Source organism: Rhipicephalus microplus, chromosome 1, assembly GCF_043290135.1.
Source record: "Rhipicephalus microplus isolate Deutch F79 chromosome 1, USDA_Rmic, whole genome shotgun sequence".
Classification (NCBI taxonomy): Eukaryota; Metazoa; Arthropoda; class Arachnida; order Ixodida; family Ixodidae; genus Rhipicephalus; species Rhipicephalus microplus.
The window spans coordinates 287,055,840-287,068,834 of NC_134700.1; the positions used below are offsets into that span (position 1 = coordinate 287,055,840).

Sequence of the window (12,995 nt, forward strand, 5' to 3'; positions counted from 1 at the left end):
CCAAAGTGACAGCTGAGCCACTTACGGTCCGTTGAGGAAGCAACGAGAAACACAAGAGCAAACGGGGAATCGTATTATACGCGAGGCGAGGGAAGCTTTTCGCGCACGTCCGTCGAGAGGAAACCGACGTGCGGCCAAGCGAATTGACACGGCACGCACATCGCCCCGTCAAACACACGCTCGGAGGCTACACGCACGCGAACACAAACAAACGAAGAAAGATACGTGTGCATCAGGAGCGCGCATACGAGGTATGCCATACCTAGCGCTTAATTGCGCGCAGCGCTGCCAAAGCTAGAGTAAGCGTTGACCGATCACCATGAACGAGCGATGTTATTCCACCTGCTCGATTAAGATGCATCCACGACACCAGATCCTAATGTAAACCACGTATAATGACGCTGGTATCTTCCGCGAATATCAAGTAAAAGTGGCAGCAATAGCTGCGATATGCTCGTTTGACAGCCGTTTTACCCTTTAAACTTTCGGCCAAAAAATTTTGCAGAAACAATTGAATAACCTGGAAATGACCTCTTGATCAAGGTCCGGGAATCATGTTGCTCCTCAGCTCATGAAAGTAAACCTGGGCGACCGAATTCACCCGCGTTGAACGACTACGAAGTTATTCCAATACACCAGCAGACATGTAATCATCCGTCACAAAATATGCACAATTAAGACGAAACCATTCATAAGTGGTAGAAAATTTTCGCTGGAGTTAACGTCCGGCACCTTACACTAACGACAGCTTCCCCAACGCTGCGTCCCTTTAGTGACACGAAACAGAGGAAGCCAGCTGGTGTATGCGTTGCCGTCGATATTCCGCGCGACATCAGATACCATGAAGGTAAAGGACAGAAGAGCAAAATGGCGGGAGCGAAATGGGGAAGAGGAAGGCCGGAAAAGGTGGAGAGGGAACCACCTGCCATCACGAGGGAAGAAGCAATGTGCGACAGGTCGCGCGTGCCGGGGCGACAAGTGGAGAGTGCGTCGACGCTGCCGGAGCAGAGGAGAAAGGGAGAAGCCAGAGTGGTTGTCAAGATTGGCTCGGGCTCAGCCCACGCTCGGCCCCGGGGTCAGCAGATTCGGGCTCGGTGTTTGCAGGCGGCGGTGATTTGGGCGTCGCCGCTGCCTGACCCACCGCTTATGTAGCCTTATGAGATGCGCGTTCAGGCACAAAGAGAAGCACAATGCCGCTGAGTGAGAGGGATGGCTGGAAATGGGAAGAACAGCGGGCAAAGAGAATGAGCAGAATGGGGCTCGATATCTCCCATTTCACTCACAGTGAATTCTCCTTCTCTTTGCTTTCCTTCTGTCCGGATAAGTCGATGAAGGTGGTCGACATGCCATACCCAACTTGACCAACCCATTTGCCCGTTAAGGAAAGTTTTCTTCCGACAGTGACTCGAGCAACGAGTGACAATCTCACTTCTATTCCAAGCACCTCCAGTTTTCCAAAATTCAAAAAAAACGAAGTCTTTTTAAAAACTGGCACGAAATCGATAATTCTGATCCCTAATTTTGAGTTATATTAAATATATACGAGGACGATGCATAGCTTACGTAAGAAAAATTGGAGTCCCTTGAACACTATAAAAGTTGAACGCTATGGTGATATCCTGTGCCTAGTGCGTACTTCAACCACTTAGTGCATACTTTGTGTTTTATGGTGTTACTCGAGAATTTGAAATTGTCGATTACTACATATGTAATAGATAATGTTGAAAGTAGCTTGTCTCAGTGAAGCGCTATAATATGTCAGCATTGTCTGTGATGGCTAGCACGCTTTAAACCACGGACAATTATGCGCATGAAATCTTTTCAAAGCTGCTATGCACCTGCTACGTGGTCTTGATGGAATACGCGCATGTGTTGTTTGTACTGTGGTATGTCATGAAATTTCTTTAATATATCTTTATTTCTGTTTAGAGTAGGAGTTGTTTGTTGTTCATTTGTTTGCTTAATTTTTTATGCGTTCAAGTAATGTGTCGCACCAAAAATCTTGAGATTTTTAGTCGATATTTCTTTTATTGGTTTTTTTCTTCCATTTTTAAAATATCCCTAATTGAAATAGGATATTCTGCAGATCTACTACGTGGTGGAAGTATTTCTTAACGTAATTACAGCCTCCATTTTATAATGATACGCCCTTTATTGGTACTAGAAGATAAGGTGAAAAATAATACGTCTCATGAAATGCAGGAAAATCAAATTCTTGTGCAAGAAAGGTAGAATAAAAAGACTAGCTATTTCTGAAGTCACGATGCTGCTAGTCTAGCGAGAACAGGCAACCGCCACACTATTGAGCTTCGTAATAACCACCGATGACCAAACGGTTTTAACACCCCCCCCCCCAAAAAAAAAAAAAAAAGCTGGGTTTATAATGTCTTTTATTGGTGCGTAATGTCTGCCATTGTACTGCAGCCATTCACTAACATTGTACCGGACATGCCGGATGGCCAACATCTGTATACTTGCAGCTTAAAATTTAAAAAAAAAGCTTGAGGTTTGTTAATATGCTAAAGAGACAGGTGAAACAAAGTGGTGCCGTTGGATATACCACCCGTGTTGTGTGCATGTTCTACGACTCCCCCCCCCCCCCCCCCCCTTCTTTGATTGAAAACTTATCCCTCGTTTTATTACAACACGAGAAACCAGGCCACTAAAAGGCTTCAATTCGAGCCTTTCGCGTTTGTTTCACATTTCCCGGAGTTTCCAATTTTAGTTTCACTGGAGTTCACTACGAAATGCTTCGCATTTAAAAAAAAAAAAAACACTAGCACCAATGACACAGTGGGGCTCCAACGCGGGTCCGCTGGGTGCCAGTCCAGTATTTCACCACTGAGCCACACCAATGCTTGGGACTTGTTGGCAAGCTTGCCTTAGGTAGGTTTGATGTCGGGAAATCAATCGCGTTAATACGACTTATAAAGCGTTTTAAAACAGCGAAAGAACAACCAGTCGTCGCACAATGCGAATAGCATAACGAGTGGGTCGTCCGATGCACCAACCCATTTCAAAAGCTTGTTATTGTTCCCCTATTAACGGTGCCGCATACACACTACAGCCATAATTCATCATCGTCGTCAGCCACTGCATGAACAATAGGCATGAAATTCCTTGCAAGTGTTTAGCGGATACGACAGTTCTTAGAATGACGAAAAATAGCAAAGCGAATGTCGGCCTACTACCCCAAAAATTTTGTTATTAATGCCCTAGTCCAGCAAGTGTGCGTGCGTAGTTACCCAATGAGTTTTTTTGAAAGGCTCTAAAGACCGCTCTTCTAGCTTTCGCTGTGACTGTGCAGCGTCTTCCGTGCAGGAATGGCGTTTTTTTAACCACTCCGAAATGCTACTGATTGCGTAACGAAGAGAAAGTTCTGAATTGTATGTTATTCATTAAACAGCTTAGGAATAGCCGGCACCTCGTTTGTGCCAGTCATCTCACATATCAATTAACAACTGAAAAAAAAATGCGAAGGAGAAAAACGAAGTTAGCAAACAACCGTCCAATCTCAATTTTTGCATTTTTTTTGCGTTCCAGAGAATGAAAGGCCGCTTTCACAATGCGCTTTTTTTTTTACTAACTCGCGAGGCACGTTCTTCGGCCGAAACCTATTACTGGCGCGAAACAAGAACGATGAAGCAGGAGGATGGCAGCTTTCATGGAAAAATAATATAAAAGAAAACGCGCTTCGGCACCCCACGCATGTTAGTACGAAACGGTAAGTGGAACTAGATTGAAACGCTCGGTCGGTCTTAGTTTTGGTTGAAGATATCCACGTTTTTTTTTTTTTCATCACTTACGACTAACTTCATCCACGCACTCATTTTTTTATTTTTTTTTGTCTCCAGTCCTACTAAGCTTCTTCGTTCTACCCGAAAATCACGTTTCAACGAACGTTGACCGAAGGCAACTGTCTCCAAAGAACGCAATCAGTCAATGTTCGCGAGGAATTTCCGCTGATTGGCATTATATACGAAAAGACAGAAGGGCAGTCAATGAGGCGGATTGTCGTTCAAAGAGAATGTGTTTTTTGCTGTTTTTTTAATCGCCAACACAACTTGTTCTAATCGGCGGCGTGAAAGGCTTCGCCAGATGATGGGGGTCTTGTTTTTTTTTTACGGAGCCAAAGAGAGAGACACAAACATAAGGTTAACTTGAAGATAAATATCTACTTTGATACCCACTTTGAAACACCCATGCAGGCAAGCAAGCAAACCCGGGTGTATCACAGTCCTTCAGCGAAGCATGTTGATCACAGAAATTTCGGCAGCACCTTCGTCGCTTTCTAGAGGAAAGCTCGAAAAGTTCCGTCATTCCAAATAGATTGCTTGGAAAGCTGCTGGTTTTCCAGCCGTTCCAGGGTGTAGAACTGTAGTCTCCGGGAGCTGTGGCGAGGACAATGACACAGAACTCGTGCAGTGTGAGGAGTGGGAGGCGTTCCCTGCGTCGCACCATCTGGACGCGGCGCCAGTGCCTTGGCAACAGAGGCGTAGCCAGGGGATGGCACACCGGGAATAGAAAGGTAAGGAGGGAAAAAAAAACGATGAATTGTTTAAAAAAGGAGTGGCACAGTCATTTTGCGAGTCCCGTTGAACACAAAAACTTCAGCAGCGCCTTCGCCTCTGTCTGGTTGGAAGGTAAAATGTTCCAGCGCTAAAAAAAAAATTCACTACTAGGAAAGCGGCCGCTTAACGAGACGTGCTAGCGTTGCCGAAAGCTGTTGTCCTTGGGAGCTATAATGAGGACAGTCGCATAGGACGTGGACAATGGTTTTATCACTGCCACAGTGATCACACTCAGCACTGTCAACTATTTCGATTCGACAAAAATAAAACTGTTTGTGGATGATACTCCAAGCCACAAGCGGTAGGGGACAGTTGTTTCGGATCTGGATAGTCCGGATGGAATTTGAAGTTGAAGTGAACGATCCTAACGGCGTAGGCGGGTGTGCGGAAAACCAGTAGTGTTCCACACTGCGTCGGTTACATCACGGGCGAGCGAGCGAATCTTTGATACTTCGTCGGTTATTGATATTAGAATGGATTACGGTACGCCACTTTCAGAGCGTTCCTGGCAGAATCGTCGGCATGTTCGTTGGCGTCGATGCCATAGTGGCCTGGAAGCCACTGGAAAAAGAAGTCATGCCTTTTTGTCATCCTATTGCTGATAAGTTTATCTTATTTGCACTACTAGTTGGTTTTGTGCACCACGACACGCATGCTGACGACAGACACTGCAGGGCTGACTCGGAGTCGGTGAATGCGCCCCGTTATTGTGGTGACTCCCGTTGAGTCAGCCGAAGCGTGCACGGCGGAGTGCCGCCAGCTCCAAAGCTGTCGATTCAGTCCTATCGGACGTTCTGAAGTTATACGTTTCGCCTTTTGCTAGGAAGTCCACAACTCCTGCAGATCCCTCAACAGTCATCAAATCTTCCGTGTACAGTTTAGTGCGGCCTGCATGTTCCTCGTGTAGCATCAGCACTGACAGCTGCTTCAAAGCTGGCGACGAGAGCTCCGCCATCTTACGAATCCCTGGTACTGTCCGATAATGTTTAGGTTGATCCAGGAACCAAGGAAGTGTCAGGATTCTTTCGTTAGGTGTGTAGTCTGTTAGCAGGCACTCTTGATTGGTCGAAGTAATCTAGCAAAAAGATGCACAGAACCAGTCTTCTGGAGTAGAAGCCAGGTGGCGGGCAGGGGTGCGAGCACGGCGTCTAATGTGTGCTCTAAGTATCTCCAAGGTTATGTGAGTGCTGCCGGGACCGTCCTTTGAGGAACGCTCAAAGTGTCTGTAGTATGCAATGAAGTGATTCGCAGCTTAATGATCAAACAGGAAAGTAGGATGAAGCGCTCTAGTTCCATCCAAGGTCGCATTTTGTCCTACTGCAGGTACACGAAAGCGAAGAGAAACCGAACACAACAAAAAAGAATTCACTAAAGAAGAGAGATATGTTAATGACGCCATCAACAGACTTCTCTCGTTACGGTTCATGCATAAATGATGACAAACCAGGCGGCAACGCCACATCCCGCGAGACCAGAGTATGCATGCCACGGAATAATGGCTCTATTACACCTGGAGCGCGCCTCGTTGTCACGCGGTGCGCCCGCTGATGGCCCTGCTATTAGCACGAGCCGTAGAAGGAGTGGTTTTAGGGCCACAACACTGGCAATGTTTTTATGTAATCATATTAGGCCTCGGAATGACGAAGGAAATGCGCCCTGGAATCACTGAGGCACTGTGGCCAGTTCTCCCCATGGCCGCGCTATAGTATACTCTCATTAGAACATCCTCAAAGAGAGCAAGCAGTTCATAAAATGTCAGTTATTACACCTGAAAAAGGCTATAGGATAGATATGAAACCGCGCTGACCCGCAGGTCGCGGGTTCGATTCCCGGCTGCGGCGGCTGCATTTCCGACGGAGGCGGAAATGTTGTAGGCCCGTGTACTCAGATTTGGGTGCACGTTAAAGAACCCCAGGTGGTCAAAATTTCCGGAGCCCTCCACTACGGCGTCTCTCATAATCAAATGGTGGTTTTGGGACGTTAAACCCCACAAATCAATCAATCAATCAGATATGAAACCGCGGACGAGGTCTAGGGCTCACGTGCGCTTGGCGAACCAGTGCAAAGCGTCTATTCGGGGTCATAGCTGGAACAGGTGATACAAGTGTTCACCACCGGGGTCTCATTTGCGGTCACTCTTTTCACCCAAGATGACGATATGTTGCCGAGTGAAGCTTGGTATAACATTTACAAAACCTTTACCGTCACCTTTGCGAATAGAAAACAATGATGTTGACCACCGTTTTCTATTCTCACTACAACGGAGACGTACGGTGCTTTTAAGGTCGGCTTGAAGACGATACGCTTAAGTAGCTCACACATTGCAATTAATAGTGTTTTTCTCCCAGCTAGGAAATATTTTTGTAGCCACATTTCAACAATGACGCCAGATATGCACTGCACCAATCAGCTAGGTGCTAAAGCAAACAAGAGTGAAATTGGAAAAATGCGTGATTTGTATCGTGAACCTCCTTATTTATTTTTACAGGTACTTGTGCTGCAGATCATGAGGTGAACGAGGTCTCCCTTTCCAAAGCCACACCAAGAGTCTTCGCAGAAAAGTTTTCCCGGCCACTCCTCGACCCACAAAAGAAGTCGTCTCTACATCGCTACACGAACACCCGACCTGAAACAGTGCCAAAGAAAACACGCAGGAAAAATACAATATAATGCGCCAAAAGTGAGCGGGAAGAGTGAAAGGCCACAAGAACCACTACACCAGCACAGCCACCACAGCAGCGTAGAGCATGTCTCAGTCAACGATCCAAACGAACGACCCGGGCGTCGTCAGCCCTTGGGGATCTCAGGAGACCGACGCGTTCCCCGATAAGTCACCAGCAGCGGGAGCAACGTCGGCAGCCGAGACGTCGCCGAGGGACGGGGACCGCGGACGAACCGAGCAGCAGCGCGAAAGCAACCACATTCAGGACCAACAAGAAGGCATCAGCATCAGCAGCAGTGAAGTACCCGCGGGCAACTACCATCACCAAGAACAGCAGCACTCGCAGCAGCGCACGGAGAGGACGTCCCGCCAGAGCCCCAAGAGGGCCTTGAGAGCGGACGACGAGACAGAGAGGCGCCACGCACCGGGACGCAGGCGGCACTTTCGCAGCGAGAGCTGTTCGCCGGAAGTGCTGAACCGCAGCGGTAACATCGGCAGCAGCAGTAGCAAGCAGCGCGACGACGACACTACCACCTTCAAGAGCCCCACGCGGTCGCTCATGGACAGCAGGGTTGGCTATGTGGCACCCATGCGACCCAGGACGCGCAGCAACCCCAAGCCCCCACCAAACAGGACGTCCAGGGAGTTCGACGTTGTCACCGAGGTCGAACAGACGACGAGACCAGCGGCCACCGTCCGACAGCCATCGCTCGCCGCCAGCAACAAGAGCTCCTCTCTGGAGAGTCCCTCCAGGGGACACCCGCAGCAAACCAAGACGACCTCCAAGAGCCTGGAGGACAAGATGACAACCTCCTCGTCGCTGCCGCTGCAGCAGACGATGACGGCGCCGCTCGTCTCTCCTCCGCCCGACCCGGTCACTGCCAAGCTGGCCCAAGAGGTCATCGGCAAGGACCACAAGATTCTGTCATCCAAAGAGCGCGAGGTGATGCTCCGCGAAATCACGGGCCAGACGGCCGGCAGCTTCTCCGCCCTGGAAGAGCCCGTGCCGGCGCCAAGGCCCACCACGCTGCGGCAGCGGCGCTTGATGTTCTCGCACCTGACCGCGTCCGTAGACGTGGACACGCGCGAGAAGCCCTCCACGCCACCGTGCCTAACCGCGGCGATGGCTGGCAGCGAGGACATGCTCTTGTCCGAGGTGTTCAACAACTCTCAGCTCGCTTCCAGCTTCGAGCAACTGACGGGTGTCGCCAGAAAGACTCTCAGGAAGAGGGCGCTCGTACAACCTCTGCAGGCCTACACCGCCGCCTCCGCCGGCTACGACAACGCCGCCGGACAACCGTGAGTAGAGGAACCACGTAGTGCATGCTTTCTAACTATGGATGACGTGCAGTTGCATTGCTGCCTAGTGCGACGAAGCTTCGAATCTTCCACTGACAGTACGGTTTCAAATAAGTCATAAATAGAAAGTCGCAAACAAATTGTCGGTGAGAAATGACGTCTTAAAAAAAATCAGCACGTGTTTCATATTTGCAAACTATAAGTTTCATGAACGAATTCGCAGTAAGCAATCCCTTATGCGCCACTTTGAATGAACGGCGACAGCATACCTGCCGCGAAGTAGTTCATCAACAGTTATTGTTATTCACTTTTTCATACATTTTCTCACATGATTGTTCGTGTTAGTTTCTATATATGTATACTATTACCCCCCCCCCCCCCTATGTAATGCCCTCGGGCCTTTAGGGTACATGAATAAACAGTAATACGGCCGGTTACTCGTGAGTGCACGGTTATTTATCGCAAACAACAAGATGTAATATCACAGAGACTGTCGTCACAGAGCATATACTTCTTTTGCGTATAACAATGAATACAGGCTAGTTTGTAGTACACGTGCTCTGAGGCAGTTTCATAGGGTTTCTGTAACACTTTCCTTCATCCTCCGTTCATCCCTGTTCATTTCGTTTTCTATTGCCCTTCCCCATTCTCTCTGCGTAAGGTAGCAAAGCAGACGCCTTTATGTTTCATCTCGCTGCCTTCTACGTTTTTGGTTCCTCTTTCATTCACAGTTTCCCGAGGATTCGCAAAAAAGAAAAAGAAAAAAAACACGACAAACGAAGCGCCATAAAAGCCGAGAATGATCTCTTTAGGCAGACGACGAGAGCTTGAGGAAAGAAAACGACGCTATTTCTGCCGCTCTCGTTGAGAACACGTCTTGGTGTCAACTCAGAAAGCCCGCGGCAGGTCTAGCATTGAAAATGACAACGAAAACTTTTTATCCGCAAATTGGCATTACGAGTACTAAGAAACTAGCTTAACGAACCAACCGGTGCAAAGCACCACAGGTAAACGGAACGAGATCCCAACCCGTCTGTACGCCCTGCGGGCACACACTTCCTGCACTGCAACGCCGTTGCCGCCAAGGACTCAAGCTCTTAGTTCCACCACCCCATTACAGCCCATCTCGGACCGGGATGCCAGCAGTGAAGCTACACATCTGTCGTTCCTCAGGCAATCAAAAACAAACGCGTTCTCTGGACCACGCCAGAGACGCCGCGCCTTCCACGAAGTAATCATCTGGAGGATTCGTCTTGCCACTCCATCATCCCACGCTGCCGCAGGCAGGGGTGGCCGGTAGCGCGATCCCCAACCGCCCAGAAATAAGCAACAACGATGCTGCTTGGCCAAAATGAGAACGCCTCCGAGAATGCCTATGATAGAAATAGGTTTGTCGCTATCGCTAGGAGGGTAAGCGCACACTCGTCTGATGCGTCTCTGCAGTACTTCGTTGTGGTGAGGCGGAAGCTGCCTGTCGTATAAGATGACCGACAGCAATTTCGTCCAACAATAGCTCCATATGGGTTGTAAAACTATAGCGATGACAGCCGATTACTACAACCAACACTAACGCAATCAGTTTCGTTGAGTTATTTCAGAGAACGTACCTAAAGTAAAGCCCCCCATCCCGCCCCCCCACACACACAGGTGGACAAGCCGCGAGAACAAAAGCCAGTACAAGTTCAAACAAAAGATAACCGCAACGAAGTTTTTTCTATCACCGTTGTGATAAACTGAGCCAGTAACACTCTCTCTGCCTGCCGTCCTTGGCATCAGTTACTTGCATAGAAACTCGCGGCAGCTTTTTGCAGCCTTAACGCGCACCATGTATGAATGCGGAAGAACTGGACTTACACCTTATACGTGCTCAGCCGTCCCGACTTTGTCGGATATTACCTGCAATACTCACTCACCAATTTACTTTCTTTCCGTACCTCCGTACGTGCACGCGAAAAAGGTCAGACTATAGAGGACAGGCTATTAGGCGTCAAACGCAGAAATAAAAAAAGAAGGCAGATTCGTCTTCTAACACAAAAACAGATCATAAGCTCTTAAACACATACTTCCCCTGCACGTATTCTATGCCGCAGACACAGAGGTCCCACGTCATCTCATTTATATATGCCATATATACTTATGATGCAAAGATGCGAAGTCTGCAGAGAATAACACCCAAAGCCCAAGACAGCGTTCGCGCTGTTACAGTACAGCAGACGTGTCGAAGCTGCGGTAGCAGAAGAATAAGAAGTGTATAGAAGACGCAGAGACCAGGCGCTGCGGGGGACCACAAGAAGGGCACCCGAGATAGGGACGGTAAATCATTGGCCTACGAACAACCGTTATCGCTTCTTTCCCGCGGACCTCATAGCCCTCAGGTAAGTTTCCCGGGGCACACCGAAGAAAGTTGTAGTGGCCGGCTTGCGGAAGATGCGTGCCGTAAGAGAACAGCAACAAGAGCAGGTGTACAGATCCCTCACCCGCTCTCAGACAGGCCGCCAAATAGTGGCCAGCGTCGGAGTAAATAATGCCGCGCGGGTTTCTGGAGGCAGCCGTTCTTTCTGTGCAGAGAGTATATACCGTACGTGTGTGTGTTTATGTGTGTGTGGTGTCTGCGTACGTGAGCAAATCTGCTATAACCCAGGAGGCCACGACGCGAAATCGATGGTGCCTCTTTCGCTATACGGCCATTTCATTTTTGTTCCGGTTCCATGCGTTACCTCTTCACTTCTCTTTCTTTCTCCTCTGAGTGGCCAGCCTTTGAGTCCGAAGGGTTGCTCGTCTTCTTTACATCTGGCTCGTTTATATCTTATTTTAAGTTTGGGTGTCTCGCCTAAGTCTCGAATATGCTGCTGTCACGACCTTGCGGATGCTACCGAGATGGGGGGGGGGGGGGGGTAATGTAGGAGTTATCTCGCGCTCGACTTCCGACGTTCAGTGACACATATTCGAAAGGTGTCAAATAGAAACTTACAAAAAAAGGTCTTATACGTGGATCCGGGATAGCTGCGTTGGTAAAAAAAGAAAGAAAGAAAGAAAGAAAGAAAGAATAAAGAAAGAAAGAAAGAGAGAGAGAAAGAAAGAAAGAAAGAAAGAAAGGAAAGAAAGAAAAAAAGAAAGAAAGAAAGGAAAGAAAGAAAGAAAGAAAGAAAGAAAGAAAGAAAGAAAGAAAGAAAGAAAGAAAGAAAGAAAGAAAGAAAGAAAGAAAGAAAGAAAGAAAGAAAGAAAGAAAGAAAGAAAGGGCGAGTTGCAGGTACAATGAGAAAGCGACGCCTACTGTGTACTAACAACTCGTGCTACCCCGAACGTCACCGCCTGTCGCGCTTCTTCTGAATACGCCAAAAGCGATGAGGCTAACGGCGTATTATTACCCGCATAATGGCGTATATAGACAAGCCAGCGTGACCTACATGCGATAACCCCTGTCGATCGACGACGCCCCGGACAATGCATGCGTGGAGCCGTCCGGAGGGCATTATTCTTCGCGGTGCGTGCTCAATCGCCCACGAGGAACTTCGTGCATTCAAGGCATAGAAGGCTGTTTATGCCTTATCCGAGAGCTCGCACAAACGTGCTTTTGTCTCTTTGCTGTACAAGAAAGACAGAGAAATGGATGCACAAGGATTTCTTACGAAACTATTCAGCGGGCGATACGGGAGGAAACAACCTTTCAGCGTAGTCCCGTTCTATTCTTCGCATCGTTTATTTTCGTAAATTTTTTTTCCCATGTTTGGTTTGCATAAAGAGCCAACCTGGCTTCGGCACCTTTCTAGCGAGAACGACGCGCTTGTTTCAGGCGCAGGTTGCTCAAGTGGCCCATCCTGAAATCGGAATACACGTGACTAAAGAGCCTAAAATCTTTTTTTTTTATTGCCGTCATTTTTCTTCCGCGCCCATTGAAAATCGTACCGAGCGCAAAGTACGACGTTTCCACGTGTGCCACATTTACCAGATTATAACCCGACTGCTTTATTCTGCTTTAGCGTTACCGAAAACGCGAAAGTTCAATTAACCAGTCTTGTGTCTTGCCTGGCACTAGTGCATGAGCCCCTGTTTTCACACAACGAGTGAAAGCCCAAATGCTAATTATTGTGTTTTGCGCACCAGAAGGCTATCTCTTGTTGATTGATTGATTAATTGATTGATTGATTGATTGATGGTTGACTAACTGACTACCTGATTGATTGATTGATTAGTTGACTGATTGATCGAAATTTTCCCGAAGTTTTCACCCTTCTAAGTATAATAGGCTGGGCAGAAAAGAAGGTCGTGTACAAAAATGCTTTCGACCTAAGCGTATATGCTCATGTGCGGATATATGCGGTACCCAAAGAAAACGGCTTCCCGTTTCGCAACGCCGCTTCCGAGCCAAACCGCATTACAGGTGCAGAGACGGTCGCTACAGTGCGCGCGCCAAGACTGGCGCACGATGGCACCGCTGGCAGAGCGCTTGCGATGCGGTTTAT

At 48.1% G+C, this 12,995-nt stretch overlaps 2 protein-coding genes across 3 annotated transcripts in view; one reads left to right on the top strand and one right to left on the bottom strand.

Moving 5' to 3' along the window:
* Positions 1–12,995, bottom strand: part of LOC119159369 (unconventional myosin-Ie-like) — a 292,958-nt gene that overhangs the window by 202,395 nt on the left and 77,568 nt on the right. The gene's annotated exons all lie outside the window — the stretch shown is intronic.
* Positions 7,184–12,995, top strand: part of Ih (hyperpolarization activated cyclic nucleotide gated potassium channel Ih) — a 325,658-nt gene continuing 319,846 nt past the window's right edge. The window contains exon 1 of the mRNA XM_037412101.2: positions 7,184–8,532. Coding sequence (XP_037267998.2) covers positions 7,319–8,532 — 1,214 coding nt within the window. The 5' untranslated portion in view covers positions 7,184–7,318. The remainder of the gene's footprint in view (positions 8,533–12,995) is intronic.